This window comes from Triturus cristatus, chromosome 4_2, assembly GCF_964204655.1.
Source record: "Triturus cristatus chromosome 4_2, aTriCri1.1, whole genome shotgun sequence".
Taxonomy (NCBI): domain Eukaryota; kingdom Metazoa; phylum Chordata; class Amphibia; order Caudata; family Salamandridae; genus Triturus; species Triturus cristatus.
Genome location: NC_140586.1, coordinates 669274299 through 669290028, shown reverse-complemented (window position 1 = coordinate 669290028; position 15730 = coordinate 669274299). Strand labels below are relative to the sequence as shown.

General features: G+C 46.7%; 1 protein-coding gene across 2 annotated transcripts in view; it reads right to left on the bottom strand.

Annotated features, from left to right (window-relative positions):
* Positions 1-15730, bottom strand: part of LOC146834875 (cytochrome P450 2J2-like) — a 412959-nt gene that overhangs the window by 155055 nt on the left and 242174 nt on the right. For both annotated transcript variants that reach the window (XM_085602473.1, XM_085602474.1), the window contains exon 6: positions 6342-6483. In XM_085602473.1, coding sequence (XP_085458599.1) covers positions 6342-6483 — 142 coding nt within the window. The remainder of the gene's footprint in view (positions 1-6341; positions 6484-15730) is intronic.

Below are 15730 nucleotides of genomic sequence, written 5' to 3'. Positions count from 1 at the left end.
CAAACGCGCGCACAAACACATACACAGAGAGAAATATATATGTAGATAAACCAAGATAACTCCTATCATCACAAAAGCATCTGGCAAAGAAAGAGGAACAGTAATGAATGAGAGAACACTGCAGATAAAGGAGGATAACAGACTGTTCAATATACGAGGATGAATGAATGAATTAAAATGAACTTCAGAAGGGCACTAATATCCTAAAACACCTTTGCGCTTCATAGCAGAGCTAGGAGAGTAGCAGGAGGCCTCAAGATAATTAAACTTTAAGCGGAAACAGACAAGTTTTAATTTGTTTCCTAAATATGAGATGATATCTGTTTTTTTTAAATACTAAAGAAGGACATTCCAAATCTTGGCTGCTAGAAATGACAAACATCTGCCCCTAGTCTACTACTCCTAGTCCTGGGAATACTTGCATCATGCAGATAAGATTGTATCTAGGGATATACTAGATGAATTTACCTGTGATGAAACATGAAGCCTTATTAACAGCTTTATGGGCCAAACACAGAGCCTTGAACAACAAATGTCTGTGAATGGAAAGCCAATATAATGATTTCAATGAGTCAGAAATCAGATTATGTTTAGGAATGTCCAAAAACTCTCATCTGACTCCGTATATGAAATACCAGAAAAATATATTTCAATGTTGATAAAATGGAGTGAAGATGGAAGTTGGACCAGGAAGAATAAAAATATCTGAAGAAAGAGTATCCAGTAACACCACCAATATACTTTCTATCTAATGTTCACAAATGCTTAACCAACCCACCCCGGAGACCCGAAGTACACTCAACAGGATCTTTTCTGGAAAATACTTCAAGGCTTTTGGACTTATTCCCGTTTGAGCACACTTGGGAGAGGCACCGTTGGAAATGATAGGATCTCCCCTAGTGGATCCCTGCTTGGGGGTCCACCCACTAGCCACCAGGGAGGGGGGAGAGGCCCCTTGGGCAAGGGCCTTTGCTCCCCCCATTTAATTCCCCCATGCAGCCTTTCTGCCCCCCCTGGGGGTTAGATGGGGGCAGTAGTGTCGTGTACCCCACAATGCTTACCTCGGCTTGTGGAGTGATTCCGCAGGGATGACAAGAGCGCCCGCCCCTGCACCCACCTACCCCCTTAAGGACAGCAGAACCCAGCGGGGATGAGATGGAAGCAGGGAAGGGAGCCAGTGGGAAGGCAGGAGGCGGCGGGTTGGGTCGTTGGACGGTGGCTGGAAGATTTGGAACCCTAGCTCTGCCGGCACCTAAGGAAACCTAGCAAACCTATACATTTTTTAAAACTAGACACCCACGGGAATCCAGGATGGAGTGACTTGACTGGCTCTCACCAGGTTCTGTTACTCAGAATCCCTTGCAAACCTCATAATTTGTCCAAAAAAAACACATTTTCCTCACATTTCTGTTGTGGAAAGTTCTGGAATCTGCGTAGATCCACAAAATTATTCCCACATTCCCAAAAGTCTTCTGAGAACAATGGTACCTCACTTGTGTGGTTGGGTCAAGTACCCGCAACAGGCAAGGGCCCAAAACCTATTGAGGCGACTTTAAAATTACCTATCACAAAACAACCTGGTTTTGCAAGGGGGGTCCCATGAGTTTTTGGCCCTGGGCTCGGCAACCAACTAGGGAAACCTACCATACCCACACATTTCTGAAAACTAGACACCCTGGGGAGTCCAGCAAGGTATGGCTTGCGTGGTTCCCCCAACATTTCCCTACCGAGAATCCCCTGCAAACCTCAAATTTAGATGACAAAATCACTTTTTTCTCAAATTTCTGTGTGGAAAAGTTCTGGAATCTGCGTAGATCCACAAATTTCCTTCTACACAGCATTCCCCTAGGTCTTCCGATAAAAATGGTACCTCACTCACGTGGGTGGGTCAAGTACCCACGACAGGCAAGGGCCCAAAACCTATTGAGGCAACATTAAAATTACCTATCACAAAACAACTTGGTTTTGCAAGGGGGGTCCCATGAGTTTTTGGCTCCGGGCTCGGCAGTCACCTAGGGAAACCTACCAAACCCACACATTTCTGACAACTAGACACCCGCGGGAGTCCAGCAAGGTATGGCTTGCATGGGTCCCCCAACATTTCCCTACCCATAATCCCCTGCAAAATACAAATTTTGTTGAAAAAAATAAATTTTTTCTCACATTTCTGTATGGGAAAGTTGTAGGTTCACCTGGCTGACACAAATTTACTACCACCCAGTGTTCCCCCAGGTCTCCCGATAAAAATGTTACCTCACTTGTGTGGGTAGGCATAGTGCCGCCATGGTGATTCAACACAAAAATATGTGGAAATGTGGGTTTTTTAGCTAAATTTGAGGTCTGCAGGGGATTCTTGGTAGGGAAACGTTGGGGGATCGACGCAATCCATACCTATTTAGACCCCCCAGGGTATCTAGTTTTCAGAAATGTGTGGGTTTGGTAGGTTTCCTTAGATGGCGGTGAGCCTGGGGCCGAAACCCCAGGTGCCTCCCCCCCCCAAAACCAGGTAGTTTTGTTATAGGTGATTTTGAAGTCTCCACAGTACGATTTGGGTCATTTCCTGTTGCAGCCAATATGTCTACTCACACAAGTGAGGTACCATTTTATAGGGAGACCTGGGGAAATGCTGGGTGGTAGGAAATGTGTGTCAGCCCAGTGATCCTACAACATTCCCACACAGAAATGTGCGAAAAAATAGATTTTTTCAACAAAATATGAGGTTTGCAGGGGTTTCTGGATAGGAAAATGTTGGGGGACCCACGCAAGCCATACCTTGCTGGACTCCCCCGGGTGTCTAGTTTTCAGAAATGTGTGGGTTTGGTAGGTTTCCCTAGATGGCCGCCGAGCCCAGGGCCAAAAATTCATGGGGCCCCCCTTGCAAAACCAGGTTGTTTTGTGATAGGTAATTTTGAAGTCACCTCAATAGGTTTCGGGCTCTTGCCTCTCGCGGGTACTTGACCCACCCACACAAGTGAGGTACCAATTTTCTCGGAAGAGTTTGGGGAATGCGGGCTGAGTGGGATTTTGTGGATCCACACAGATTCCAGAACTTTCCACCACAGAAATGTGAAGAAAATGTGATTTTTTGGACTAATTGTGAGGTTTGCAAGGGATTCTGGGTAACAGAACCTGGTGAGAGCCAGACAAGTCACCCCATCCTGGATTCCCCTGGGTATCTAGTTTTAAAAAATGTATGGGTTTGCTAGGTTTCCCTAGGTGCGAGCAGAGCTAAGGTTCAAAATCTACAGCTAGGCACTTTGCAAAAAAAGGGTCAGTTTTCACCGTGAAAATGCGTTGTGTCCACGTTGCCTTTTTGGCCGTTTCCTGTTGCGGGCACTAGGCTTACCCACACAGGTGAGGTGCAATTTTTCTCTGAAGACTTTGGGGAATGCAGGGTGGGGGAATTTTGTGGATCCACGCAGATTCCAGAACTTTCCACCACAGAAATGTGAGGAAAATGTGTTTTTTTCTACACATTTTTAGGTTTGCAAGGGATTCTGGGTAATAGAACCTGGTGAGAGCCATTCAAGTCACCCCATCCTGGATTGCCCTGGGTGTCTAGCTTTTAAAAATGTATAGGTTTGCTAGGTTTCCCTAGGTGCCAGCAGAGCTAGGGTTCAAAATCTACAGCTAGGCACTTTGCAAGAAAAGGGTCCGTTTTCACTGTGAAAATGTGGTGTGTCCACGTTGCGTTTTGGGCCGTTTCCTGTCACGGGCACTAGGCCTACCCACACAAGTGAGGTACAATTTTTCTCTGAAGACTTTGGAGAACATGGGGTCAGGAGAATTTTGTGGATCCACACAGATTCCAGAACTTTCCACCACAGAAATGTGAGGAACATTTGTATTTTCTTTTACACATTTTTAGGTTTGCAAAGGATTCTGGGTAATAGAACCAGGTGAGAGCCGGTAAAGTCACCATATCCTGGATTCCCCTGGGTGTCTAGTTTACAAAACTGTATAGGTTTGCTAGGTTTCCCTAGGTGCCGGCAGAGCTATGGTTCAAAATCTACAGCTAGGCACTTTACAAAAAAAAGGTCAGTTTTCACTGTAAAAATAAAGTCTGTCCATGTTGCGTTTTGAGCCGTTTCCTGTGGCGGGCACTAGGCCTACCCACACAAGTGAGGTACCATTTTTATTGGGAGACTTAGGGTAACACATAATAGTAGAGAAACTGTTATTACCTAATAACTTTCGATGCATTTCTTCCTTCCAAATGAAAGACAATGTGTAAAAAAGAAGTCATTTTGAAAAATGACCTATAATTCTTATGCTAGTAAGGGTACTCACAATTTCGTAAATGGGCAAATATCTACTGTTTCTAAACTTAGAATTTCAGAAATACATAGGTGTCTTTCATGCCGATTTTCCATGTATATATTTTCCCAAATAAATTGCTATATACCCGGTACATAATAAAAAACCATTGCAAGACGCTGCTCAGTTATTTTCTCTGGGTTCGTCGGGTTCTTGGTGAACCTACAAGTCCTATATATCCCCACAACCAGAAAGGTCCAGTGGATGTAACGGTATATTGCTTTCAAACAGCTGTCATAATTTGAAGAAGTTACAGGTGAAAACGTTGACACAAATGGCTGTTTTTTTCAACTAATTTTCAATTTTTCCTATATTCAACGCTTAGTTTCTATAAAGAAACCTTGAAGGATCTACACAAATGACCCCTTGCTGAATTCAGAATGTTCTCTCCTTTTCTAAAATGTATAGCTTTCCAGGATCCATTATTGCTTTCATACCCATTTCTACCATTAACTGGAAAGAGGTTGAAAGCACATAAAATAGCAAAAATAGGCTATGTCCCAGAAAAATGCCAAAACTGTGTCAACATTTTTGGTTTTCTGACAAAAGTATGCTTGCCCCTGAAAGCTGGGAAGGTGGTGTATTCAGCACCACAACCCCTTTTTTGATACCATTTGCAGGGGAAAAAACAGTGGCTTTCATCTGTAGCCCATTTTGGCTAATTTCTGGGTCCGCTCCAGGGGAATCCACAAACCCTGGGTACCTTTAGTATTCCCATGATGCTGGGAAAAAAAGGAAGCAAATTTGGCGTGGATACCTTATGTGGTCAAACAGTTACAGGGGCCTAAGTGCGAACTACCCTAATTAGCCCAAAAATGGCTTAGCACAGGGGGGGGGAAGGGCTAGCTGCGAAGGGGTTAATCATAGACTAGATACTACATTTGTGCAACCTATATCACTTGTATTTGAATGTTTATCCCTAAGGTCCCCAGTAACTAACTTTTTATCCAAATATGCGAAACCATCTTTTGCATGCCCACGTTATGAAGCAGTGCTTCAACTTCCCTGAATTTCCATTTGCTGATAGCATTAGTGTTTATTTTTCTATACTACTTTTGTTCTAAATATTTTCACTCTTTGAATATAAGTGACAGATTACTCCTATTTCATACCATGCACACCCCCTTCCCCTTCCCTAAACTGTATTATGATTATTATTCCTACATGTAATATCATTCTCAACTGTAATGAATTATTCAATTGTATTTTGCTTCAGTTCCAATAAACTTACTGTAAATAAAAAAAAAACACACTTCAGCCAGGAGGAGGAAAGAAATGACAATTGCATTTAAACAATGCAGGTTCCTTTATAGCACTGTCAGTGTGTGATTTAAGTTGGAGGGGCCCAGCAATGTATAGTTGATGTAAATATTAGTGCATGAAGATGGGCTGGTCAAGGTGTGTCGAGAACATTGGTGGTTGATCAAGAAATTAGACTCTCATGGCCCTTTGCAGTTTTTTTCACATTTCCTTCCATGCAGTTAGCAGCTTGAAGAAATAATGCAGGCTAGAATTTGAACATGCATTATACGTTACAGGTCTAGAGTTTTGATAGCTAGGTTGTCTGTGATCTTATGCACATTGATTTATTTGGTGCTGACAAGGAAAATATGCATAATACCCTTCTTAACAAACCATGTGCTTGACTATTGTTCATATGAAAAAAGTTGCAGAAAAAATAAAACTTGAGACGGCAGATATACAATGCTGTAGCAACAGTTCAATATTCTTTCAGGGAAATTACAGCCCTCTAAATAATTTTCAATTAACATATTTTAAACAGTAATTACTGGTTTTCAATTTCTTTTCTTCAGTTCCCACATCCTGTCTTCTCTAGAAGTTTGACTTTTTTTTTTAAATTTTAATAACATTGCCACTGGGGTAACGTCTGTTGCAGTCAAGTCATAATATATACTCACGACTCTATAACATTTTATCTATTCAACAAAGTTATATGCTTCAAATTTACTGTAAAATACCTTGGTAAAATGAGTGATCCATTTCTTAATTCTGATTAACATTACCTTGTATTTCTGTGTTTACTGCCATGTACAGAATGGCCCAGCGCAGAGTAGTTGAAGTTGTTTCAGTGCCTGCAAAGAACAGATCCAAGGTGCACTGTGCCAAATTTTCCTCATCAAAAGTTGAGCTAGGATCACTCTTAAACTGTTTGGAGAAGATATTTTTTTTTATTGCCTAAAACAACAATGTAATAATCATGCACAAGCAAAACTAATAGGTCTCCCCTGTGTAGCATGGATAAAGAAGAAAAAAAGACAAAAGGGGCGACAATACAGTCTTGTCATTTTGTTGCCAGTGCAGGCGAGCACTTACAAAATAAGCAGGCCTCTTTTGTTTCTTTACCAATTCTAAATGGATTAGTAAATTCATAAATAAGTAGCATTAATGCATTTTTATTTTTAAACTTGCAATGGAGAAGTGTGCTGGGGAAGTAGGCAGAGGATGAAGCAAAATGGAGGGCAGGGAGAAGCAACATGGAGGGGGGGGAGAAGCACACGAGGAAGAACAATGGGCAAAGGAAGAAACACACAGGTGAGAAAGAACAATATAGGGACCTGGAGAGCAATGAAGCACATGAGTGAGAAAGAGAAATACAAGCATAGGGGGGGACAGAAAGGCAAGAGGGAGAAACATGAGAACCAGGCGGCAGAGAAGCACACAGGTGACAAAAACCCAAGCGGTGGAGGAAGCAACATGATGGAGGCTGCTGAAAAACATATCCACTCACATGGAGAGCTTACGCTGAAGATCAGCTGTGAAGAATAGCGGGGGAGGGAGCAACATGATGGAGGCAGCTGGAAAACATATCCACTCACATGGAGTGCTTAAGCTGAAGATCAGCTGTGAAGAATACACACGCACTCCTGTTCTTTACACTGAACGACTCCAACTAATTAGCACATGTGACACCCTATTCATATCTCGGAAGAGTACCCTTTAAGTGTGGTCAAGCTTCAATCAATCAATCAATCAATCAGTTGCATTTCACCCGCGAGGGTCTCAAGGCGCTGGGGGGGGGGGGGAGGGGGGGTGAGCCGCTACTGCTCGAAAAGTCAGGTCTTGAGGTGCTTTCTGAAGGAGAGATGGTCCTGGGTCAGTCGCAGGTGGGTGGGGAGGGAGTTCCACGTCTTGGCCGCCAGGTAGGAGAAAGATCTTCCTCCGGTGGTGGATCTGCGAATCCGTGGGATGGTGGCGAGGGCGAGGCTGGTGGAGCGGAGCTGGCGGGAGGGTGTGTAGAAGGTGAGGCGGGTTTTGAGGTATTCGGGGACAATGTCGTGGAGCGCCTTGTGTGCGTGGGTGAGGAGTCTGAAGGTGATCCTCTTGCTGACGGGGAGGCAGTGCAGGTCTCTCAGGTGTGCTGAGATGTGGCTGTGTCGAGGGATGTCCAGGATGAGTTGTGCCGATGCGTTCTATATGCGCTGGAGTCTCTTCTGTAGTTTGGCGGTGGTCCCAGCGTAGAGGGTGTTCCCGTAGTCCAGTCGGCTGGTGACGAGGGCCTGGGTGACCGTCTTCCTGGTTTCAGTGGGGATCCATCGGAAGATCTTACGGAGCATGCGGAGGGTGTTGAAGCAGGAAGAAGTAACGGCGTTGACTTGCTTGGTCATCGTGAGGGAGGATTCAAGGATGAAGCCCAAACGATAACCTGAAGGCAAAGAATATAGAATCCTCATGAATCTTCCTAGTCAGTTTGTGTGGGAGCTCAGTCAACTTTCTCTACTGTGTCCATCTACTGACTGGGAACTATAAAGGTCACCTCATGAGACAAAAACAAGTTTCTACACGGCTCTCTATCCAATGGCCATGAAAAAGTTCAGTTGCTCTGAAGACCTTTCCCTGCATGCGCATTAACACTGCTTGTCCTTTGCACCATCAACCTCAAGCTGGTCCTAGGGATGTAAGTAGGTGGCTTGAGACAGTTTGGACAGCAGCAATGCATGAGAAAATACCAATTGATGCATCCAGCGGGTTGTACCCACTCTTGTTACAGAAATTAAGAAACAGAGGAATGAGGAAATCACTGAAAAACCATTGAGGAGTGATGTGAGGGGAGTGTCGTGCAGCAGGCTGCAAATGCAGCTGGAGGATGGTGCTAATTGCACTTTGATCTGTATTGGGTCTATGAAGGATGATGACGTGGAAGAAGAAGAGACATTGAACTCGTCACCATAGGCTAGGCTACCACTTGCCATTATATAAACATCACGTGTTACCAGTTACCACCTCCACTCTGCAAGTAGTTTGAATTCAGTCACATACAAATATAATAGTGTGCATCTAGAATGACAAATGTGGGTCTTACCCGTGACTGAACAATATTCAGTTGGATTGGCACCACAAGTGCATGTAAGAAGCACAGGTCACTGATGCTCAAAGTTATGAGAAAATGAGACCATAGTTTCTTATGTTCCAGAGCAGCACAACAGTCACATTCGTAAGACACAGAAAAGGAGAAGTTTCATATAGAAAGGGGACATTTAGTGCTAGACGAAACAAGAATCAAAAGCATGCTGACACGAGCAGCCTCTGCATATGAAAAACACATACCATAATGGCACCAAAATCAACAATGGAGATGCTTTACACACCACAATAAAGTGTAAAATCTCCTGCCTATTTTTGATCACATTATTGTATTCATACACAAGACCCTAAGGCGTGTGGGTCAGTGATCTCCTTGTTGAGAAAGAGATGTCTGCTCTGAAAGAACATTGGCCAGGTGGTAGAGCACCAGTAATTGGTCAGAAACTTAAATCCTGTGGGTTGGTAAATATATAAAATAACCAGGTTGTAACCACCAACAATCTCACACACCCAGGCATCACTTACCAGAGGTAGGTAGCTCAACTGTAGGCAGCTTAACCAGGTGCACCGCTAAAATACCTTGTTGATTGCTGCTAATTGTGGTTTGGCGACAGTCAGAGGCACCAACAGTGTATGACTCAGTGCCAATCGCTGGCATGTGCTCCTTTCGTGTACGGAGGCCTCAGGCACACCAACCCCTGCTCCGTGCTTTGAGTCGGCACTGGAAGAATGGGGATTTGGGGGGAAGCTGACCACAGGGAGGTCTGCCCCCGTGGTTTTTGGGGAAGTGGTGCAGTGAAGAAGACTGCACGGGGGTTTTTGGGCTCAACATATATAGACAGGCCATTTTGTGTGCCAGACACAATTTTATCGTGGTAGCACGGTGACTGGTACTTAGTTAGTGGCGTTTTGTAGAGTCATTAAATGCTTTTGTACATGTTTGACCAGGAGGGGGTTAACGCCGTCGTTTAGTAACAGGTTGTGTAGCGCTTTACGTGTGCAGCATCTCACTCAACTCTGACCTACCTGATAGCAACTGTGGCAGGCGAAAAGAAGGTGGACCAGGCCATGTGCCTTCTGGCGGAGGAAGGGCGTCTTGATTTGTTTAAATAAGGGGCCTGGCGCAGTGGGGGCCGGCCACATTATAAGGCCGCCGGTGGTGTGGCTGCTGCAGTCATGGCCTGCGCTTCTGAGCGCAGGCCACAGAACAATAGCAGGTGAGTGGGAGGGGCTGCTTTTGTACAAGGAGAGCATCCCCAAGGAGGGGAAGGGGAACAGATGGGTCAGGTCCTGGAGGTAAGCCAAGGCCATCGGCAAGCTCTGCCACACCCGGGCGCCTGGATGTGATGATCAGAAAGGGAGGAGCATCAGCTGCAAGGCCTCCCAGAGGGACACAGAGGCCTCACAGGGGCCAAAAGATGTCAGACAGTGCAAGGCCTCCCATAGTGAGAGGGACGCCTCGCTGAATAGAAAAAGGTGCCGGGCCACCGCTGATGGACAAGCTGCCTCCCGTAGAGAGAGAGGGAGTGTAGGGGCCACAGGGGGGTTTATGGACACGGCACGAGTCACAGGGAAGGCTGCAGGGAGGGAGAAGGGGGTTTGGAGGACAGAATTAAGGAGCTTTGTATGAGCAGGCTTCAGGAACAGCCCTAGCCTGAGGTTGATTTTAGGGCAGTGGGGGCAGGTGCAGCAGTCGGGGAGCAACAAGTACAGGTCCAAGTTCCAGTGGAGGGAGAGGTGCAGGCTATTGATTGGGGCAGGGACTCATGGCTGGAGAGGGCCCTGGTGGGGGCCAGGGTCAACCTGCGCAAGGAACCTATGGAGGGGCACGCTGGGGCCGCTGGAGAATCTTATGAGGAGCAAAAGGAGTGGGGGCAAGCTCCATTGGGTAGGGGAACTGGAGAGCTTAGCATGGAGTGATGGGGAGGAGCGGGGGTTTATAGAAGGGACATTCAGATCTGGAAGTGCAGCCAGCGTTTGGTCGGTGAAGCCACGGGGGAGGGCAGAAAGGGTAGAGAAGGGGTCGCAAGGTTGGGCCTCGGCGGTCACAGGCGCTGGGTCAGTGGGTCACCTTGGTTATTAGGGCTCTAGCACCCCCCGGATGGCTGGGTGAGGGGGAAGGCTGAGGAGTCCACAGTTAATGGGTGTACAGCAACCAGCACACTGAATCACGTTTCTCTTTTACAGGTCAGAGCATGGTATGACAGGCCAAAATCGGGAGAGGTACTTGCAGCTCAGCACCTCCAAGGAGAAGATAGTGTGAGGCCCGTGCGGCTAGCTGGAACCCAACGTTGGACTTCAGGATCACGGGCACAGGAGAGGACAGCACATCCCGCGGCGTTACAGGTGGAAGGATTCAGGTCATACTCCGCCAGGCTGGATCATGGCACTATGCGTCCTGCATTGGTAGGAAGGTGCGGAGGGCAAGAAACAGCCTCCCAGAAAGGCTGTCAGGTGATATTACTGCATTCGTGTTTGAATCCTCGCAGGACCTGTTTGAGACCAGTGGGAGCAAGCAGTCAAGGGTACACTTTGAACAGTCATTGCTGGATTATGATGAAGAGAGTTTGGAGGAAGGTGAATTGCGGGAGGATAGCGAGTTACAATGGTGGGAGGAGGGTGATGTGGGGAGGGTCATCTGATACCTCTGCACCATGTATGTTTCAGGTAACAAATGCCTAGCTGCCGGACTAGACAGAACTTGGCAGCAGCAAATGTTGGCGAAGCGGCAGTCACTGACTTTGGCACCAGGTAAGAAGCTGAAACACAAGGTTCAAACATCTAACCCTGGGCATAAAGGGATCACGGACAAGGAGCACCAGTCCAGCAGGGAGGCCTGCACGCTAATCGTCTTCGTGGGGGTCGAGGCTGGGGAGTCTCTGAACAGTGGGAGGCCGACTTAAAAATGTTGTCTGTGGGGGTAGACGCTGGTGAGCTTCTCGATAGCAGGGAGGCCCAATTAATGAAAGGATGCTACGTGCGGGACACTAGAGTTGGGACAGAGGACCAGCCGGTGCACACAAACTAAGAGGGGTCACTACAGAAGAAGCTAGAAGGGGGGCAAATGGGTACTGACGGGACAGGAGGGAGTGCAGTTGGGTGACACAAATTTGGACTCAGGAGACAAGAAGGAGAGTAAGGAAGTGAAATTCAAAAAGCTATAGTGCATGGGGACATCCAAACCGTTGGGGCCCATCTTATGCAGTCAACCAAAGAAAAGGTATGGAAAGGAGAGTATGTCAAGATTTTGAAACTCTTACATAGGTAATTTGGATCCAAAGAGGGCCCTAAGGAGGAGGAGTTGGAATTGCCCAAGAGGCCGAGGATGCCAGCTACAATTGAAAATTGGATGGCTGCATTCCTCATTTATGAAAATGTCTACTGTGAAAAGTTCCCAGAGAGGTCTGTAGCACTCTTTACGTACATAGAAGGGATTAGGAAGGCTAGGCTCAATTTCGGGGTCTATGCGTGGAAGCAGTACAAAAAAGAATTCTGGGCCAGGTTAGTGGTTTACCAGGAGGCTCAATGGGGGAAGCTGGACATGAATTCGGCAAAATGATTTTTACAGCTAGCAGGTTGCCAATAGTGTATAAGCCCTTTCAGGGGCACCCGACCCAGGGTGGGGTGGGGTGGGGTCAGCATAAAAAGCCAGGGGAACCAGAGTGGGGCATACTGGGATTTCAACAAAGGCCTGTGCTCAGTGGATTTTTTCAAGTTTTAGCATGAAAGCTCGAAATGTTCAGGCAAACACCCACTGGTCGCCTGTTTTGGCATGGGCAGAACCGAATTTGGTGCAGGCTATGGACAACAGCAAGAGACATTCAGGCAGTCAGCCAGGACCAAATCAAGGACAGTAATATGGGCAGGCAGTGGGATTCAGTTCAGGTAGAGGGGCACAAGGATCTGGAGGGAAGACCTCATACGCCCATTAAATTGGACAGACTCTCATTTTGGCTTTCCCTGTATGACAAGACTGAGGATGCTAGGGTGCTGATAGGAGGCTTCACAGATGGGTTAAGGCTTGAATACAAAAGCCTGATGGTGGGCTGTTGGGCTTTCAAACTGAAACCTGCAACTGAGAATTCACCGGTGGTCAGGGAGAAATTGCACAAGGAGATACAGGAGGGGAGGATGGGGGGTCCTTTTGATGACTGGCCAATGAAGCTGCTCATTGTGTGTCTTATTGGGGTGGTACCTAAGAAGGAATGAGGGCAGTATTGGCTGGTACAGCACCTCTCCTGGCCGGGATTGAGCTGATAACAGTGACATACTACTCGGTGGATGTGGCCTTAGCTTGGAGAAAGCCAGACCGGGGGTGCTAAGGGCTAAGAGCGACAGCATGTCTGCCTTCCGTTTTTTGACGGTACACCCTGCCAATTTTCAGTTGCTGGGCATCCAGTTAGTGGACAAAGTTCTCCCGATGGGTTGTTCTATTCTGTGTGCAGTATATTAGTGTTTTAGCACAATTCTTCAGTGGCTATTCATCTGGCACACAGGACAAGACCTGATGGCGCATTACTTGGATGATTTTTTCTTTGTGGTGACTGCCGGTTCTGGACACTGCCAGCAATCAATGGATAACTTTCAGATTCTGATGACAGAATTAAGGGTTCCTTTTCCCCCAGAGGAGACAGTGGTCCCTCTGGAGATGTTGTCCTTTTTAGGTATTTAGATCGATTCCATGGCAATGGAGGCCCAGTTTCCTGAGGACAAAAAGAGTAACTTGCTGACTCTGCTGAATGAGCAAACACAAGGCGACGGTTAAAGAAGTGCAGATATTTCTGGGCCATTTAAACTTCACTTTCAGAGTAGTGACAGTGGGGAGGATGTTTTGTAGACGATTAGGTTTGTCCCTTTCAGGGTTGCCCTAATCCTCAAAATAATATCAGGCTGTTGGTGGGAGTAAAAGAGGATTTGAGGATGGGGAGGGCTTTCTTGCAGTCTTTTAACGAGATTCCATTGACTTTATTAGCAGATATTGATTGGGATGCACAAATATTTTCTGACGCAGCGTGAGGTAAAGGCTTTGGCCTCTATTAGCAAGGGCAGTGGTGTGCCGAGTAATGGCCGAAAGCATGGAAAGAGGGAAAGCACAGTATTGCTTTTTGGGAATTTATTTCCTTGGTGGTAGCAGTCATACTCTGGGGGGGACAGCTAGCTCACAAGAGAGTTCTTATCCACCTGGACAACATGTCAGTAGTACAGGTGGTCAATAGGCAGTCGGCCAGGGAGCTCCAGTTGTGGCAGTTGCTGCAGGTGTTTGTATAGCATTGTTTGAGATTTGTTATAAAGTTCAGGGCCGACACATTCCCAGTGTGGACAGTGACTTTGCCAATGCTTTGTCTCGTTTGCAGTGGGAGAGGTTCATGGGCTGGCCACGGAGGCGGATTGGGAGAAGACATGCAGGAGCTGTGGTCCGTAGGAGAGAAAGAATGCCACAATTGGTAGTGTAATCTTTAGTCCTTTCTATGAGGATGGCAAACCTCCAGGCATCGGCAGAATTCCTGGTGGGGGGCACATGAAGAGATCTCGGGAGTAGGGGTGGAGATCGTAGTTCATTTCATCCTCTGTCTCATAGAGAAGGGGCAGTCGAGTGTGACCATTGCAGGAAAATTGTCAGGCATTTCTTTTATGGGCAAGCTGCTATGGAGTTTTGCCAATTCAGCAGGGGAACTGGGGAAAAGAGTATTGGAGGGCAGTGCGGGAGAAGTGGTGCCTGGAGGGCAGATCCATCGGCCTCTAACATTGGACATTCCGGTAAAACTCCATCTCTTCAGGCGGTATGCTCAGGTAATAAGGAAATAGTATTATTTTCGGCCATTATGACCTGGATGATTTTGGGGGCTTTTTGGATTTTGGAACTGTTGGGGGGGCAGGAGCAGTAGGGGTTTACTCTGGTTCAGTGTGCCTTTCAAGGACGATGGGATACAGGTCTGGCTACATAAGTCCAAGAGTGACCAAAGGAGAGTAGGAAAGATGGTGCTATTGAAATATTATCCATCGGCGGACATTTGCCCGGCACATTTGGTGGAGGCTTTGCAAGATGGTGTGGTCGTTGGGGGGAGAGTTTTTCAGCATGACGATGGCAAGCCGGTTACGGCTTTCCAGTTACCGAAGGTTTTTGAGTATGGTGGGCCTGGACCCGATCAAGTTTCAGACTCATTCATTTAGTATTGGGGCAGCGACGGAAGCAAGTGGACGAGTATGTGGCCCTAGGCGCATCACGGATATGGGTAGATGGACATCGGGTTGCTTTCGTAGATATATCGGCGGGAGGTAGATGGGGAGAGTAACATACAGGTTGTCAACTTAGTTTCTTTTTCAGGTTCTGTTGCCAGGCCACAGATGGCGGGGATGAAAATATTGATTGTGGGCCACTCTTTTATTAAGTGGGCTGAGCGGCAAGCTAGGGCAAGCAGTCATGGAATCAATATAGGTTTCAACAATAATGTTTACTCTATCTCCTGGGGTGGGAGAGAGGGTATGTTTTGTTGAAGCTTTTAGTGATCAGGAAATGTCCAGATGTGCTCATCATTCACTTAGGGGAGAATGATATGGTTGTGCAAAAGGGCCTAGCACTTATTAAGGCGATAAAGAATGATTTACGGTAGATTCACAAGCTTTGGGCAGGCTGTCACGTCATGTGGACAGAATTTTTCCCAAGAAAAGTATGGCCTACAGTGGTGAAACCGTCTGTCATAGACAAGGCTAGAAAGAAATTGAACAAAGAGATGCAAGTTTTCTGCATGGAGAGTTGGATTGGCAGGGTAGTGCATTTGGATCTCAGGTACGAGGAGATTGAATTTCTCAAGGCGGACGGTGTGCATTTGTCGTTCATTGGGATGGAGCTTGTCTTGCTCCAGATAAAGTTGGCTTTTGCCAAATCTTTAGGTGTTGAGAGACAGGGGAAATTTCCCTTCCAGTATAGTGAAGGTTAGGGCTGGTGGGGGGGGTGCAGAGTAAGGAGGGAGGTGGGGGGGAAGGGGGTGCTCCCCCTTCCCTCCTTCCTCTGGGTAGCGATGGGCTGAGAAGTTGCCATGATTTACAGAAGTTTATTGTTTGTCAGCAGTAGTTCAGGCTGAAGGGGGGC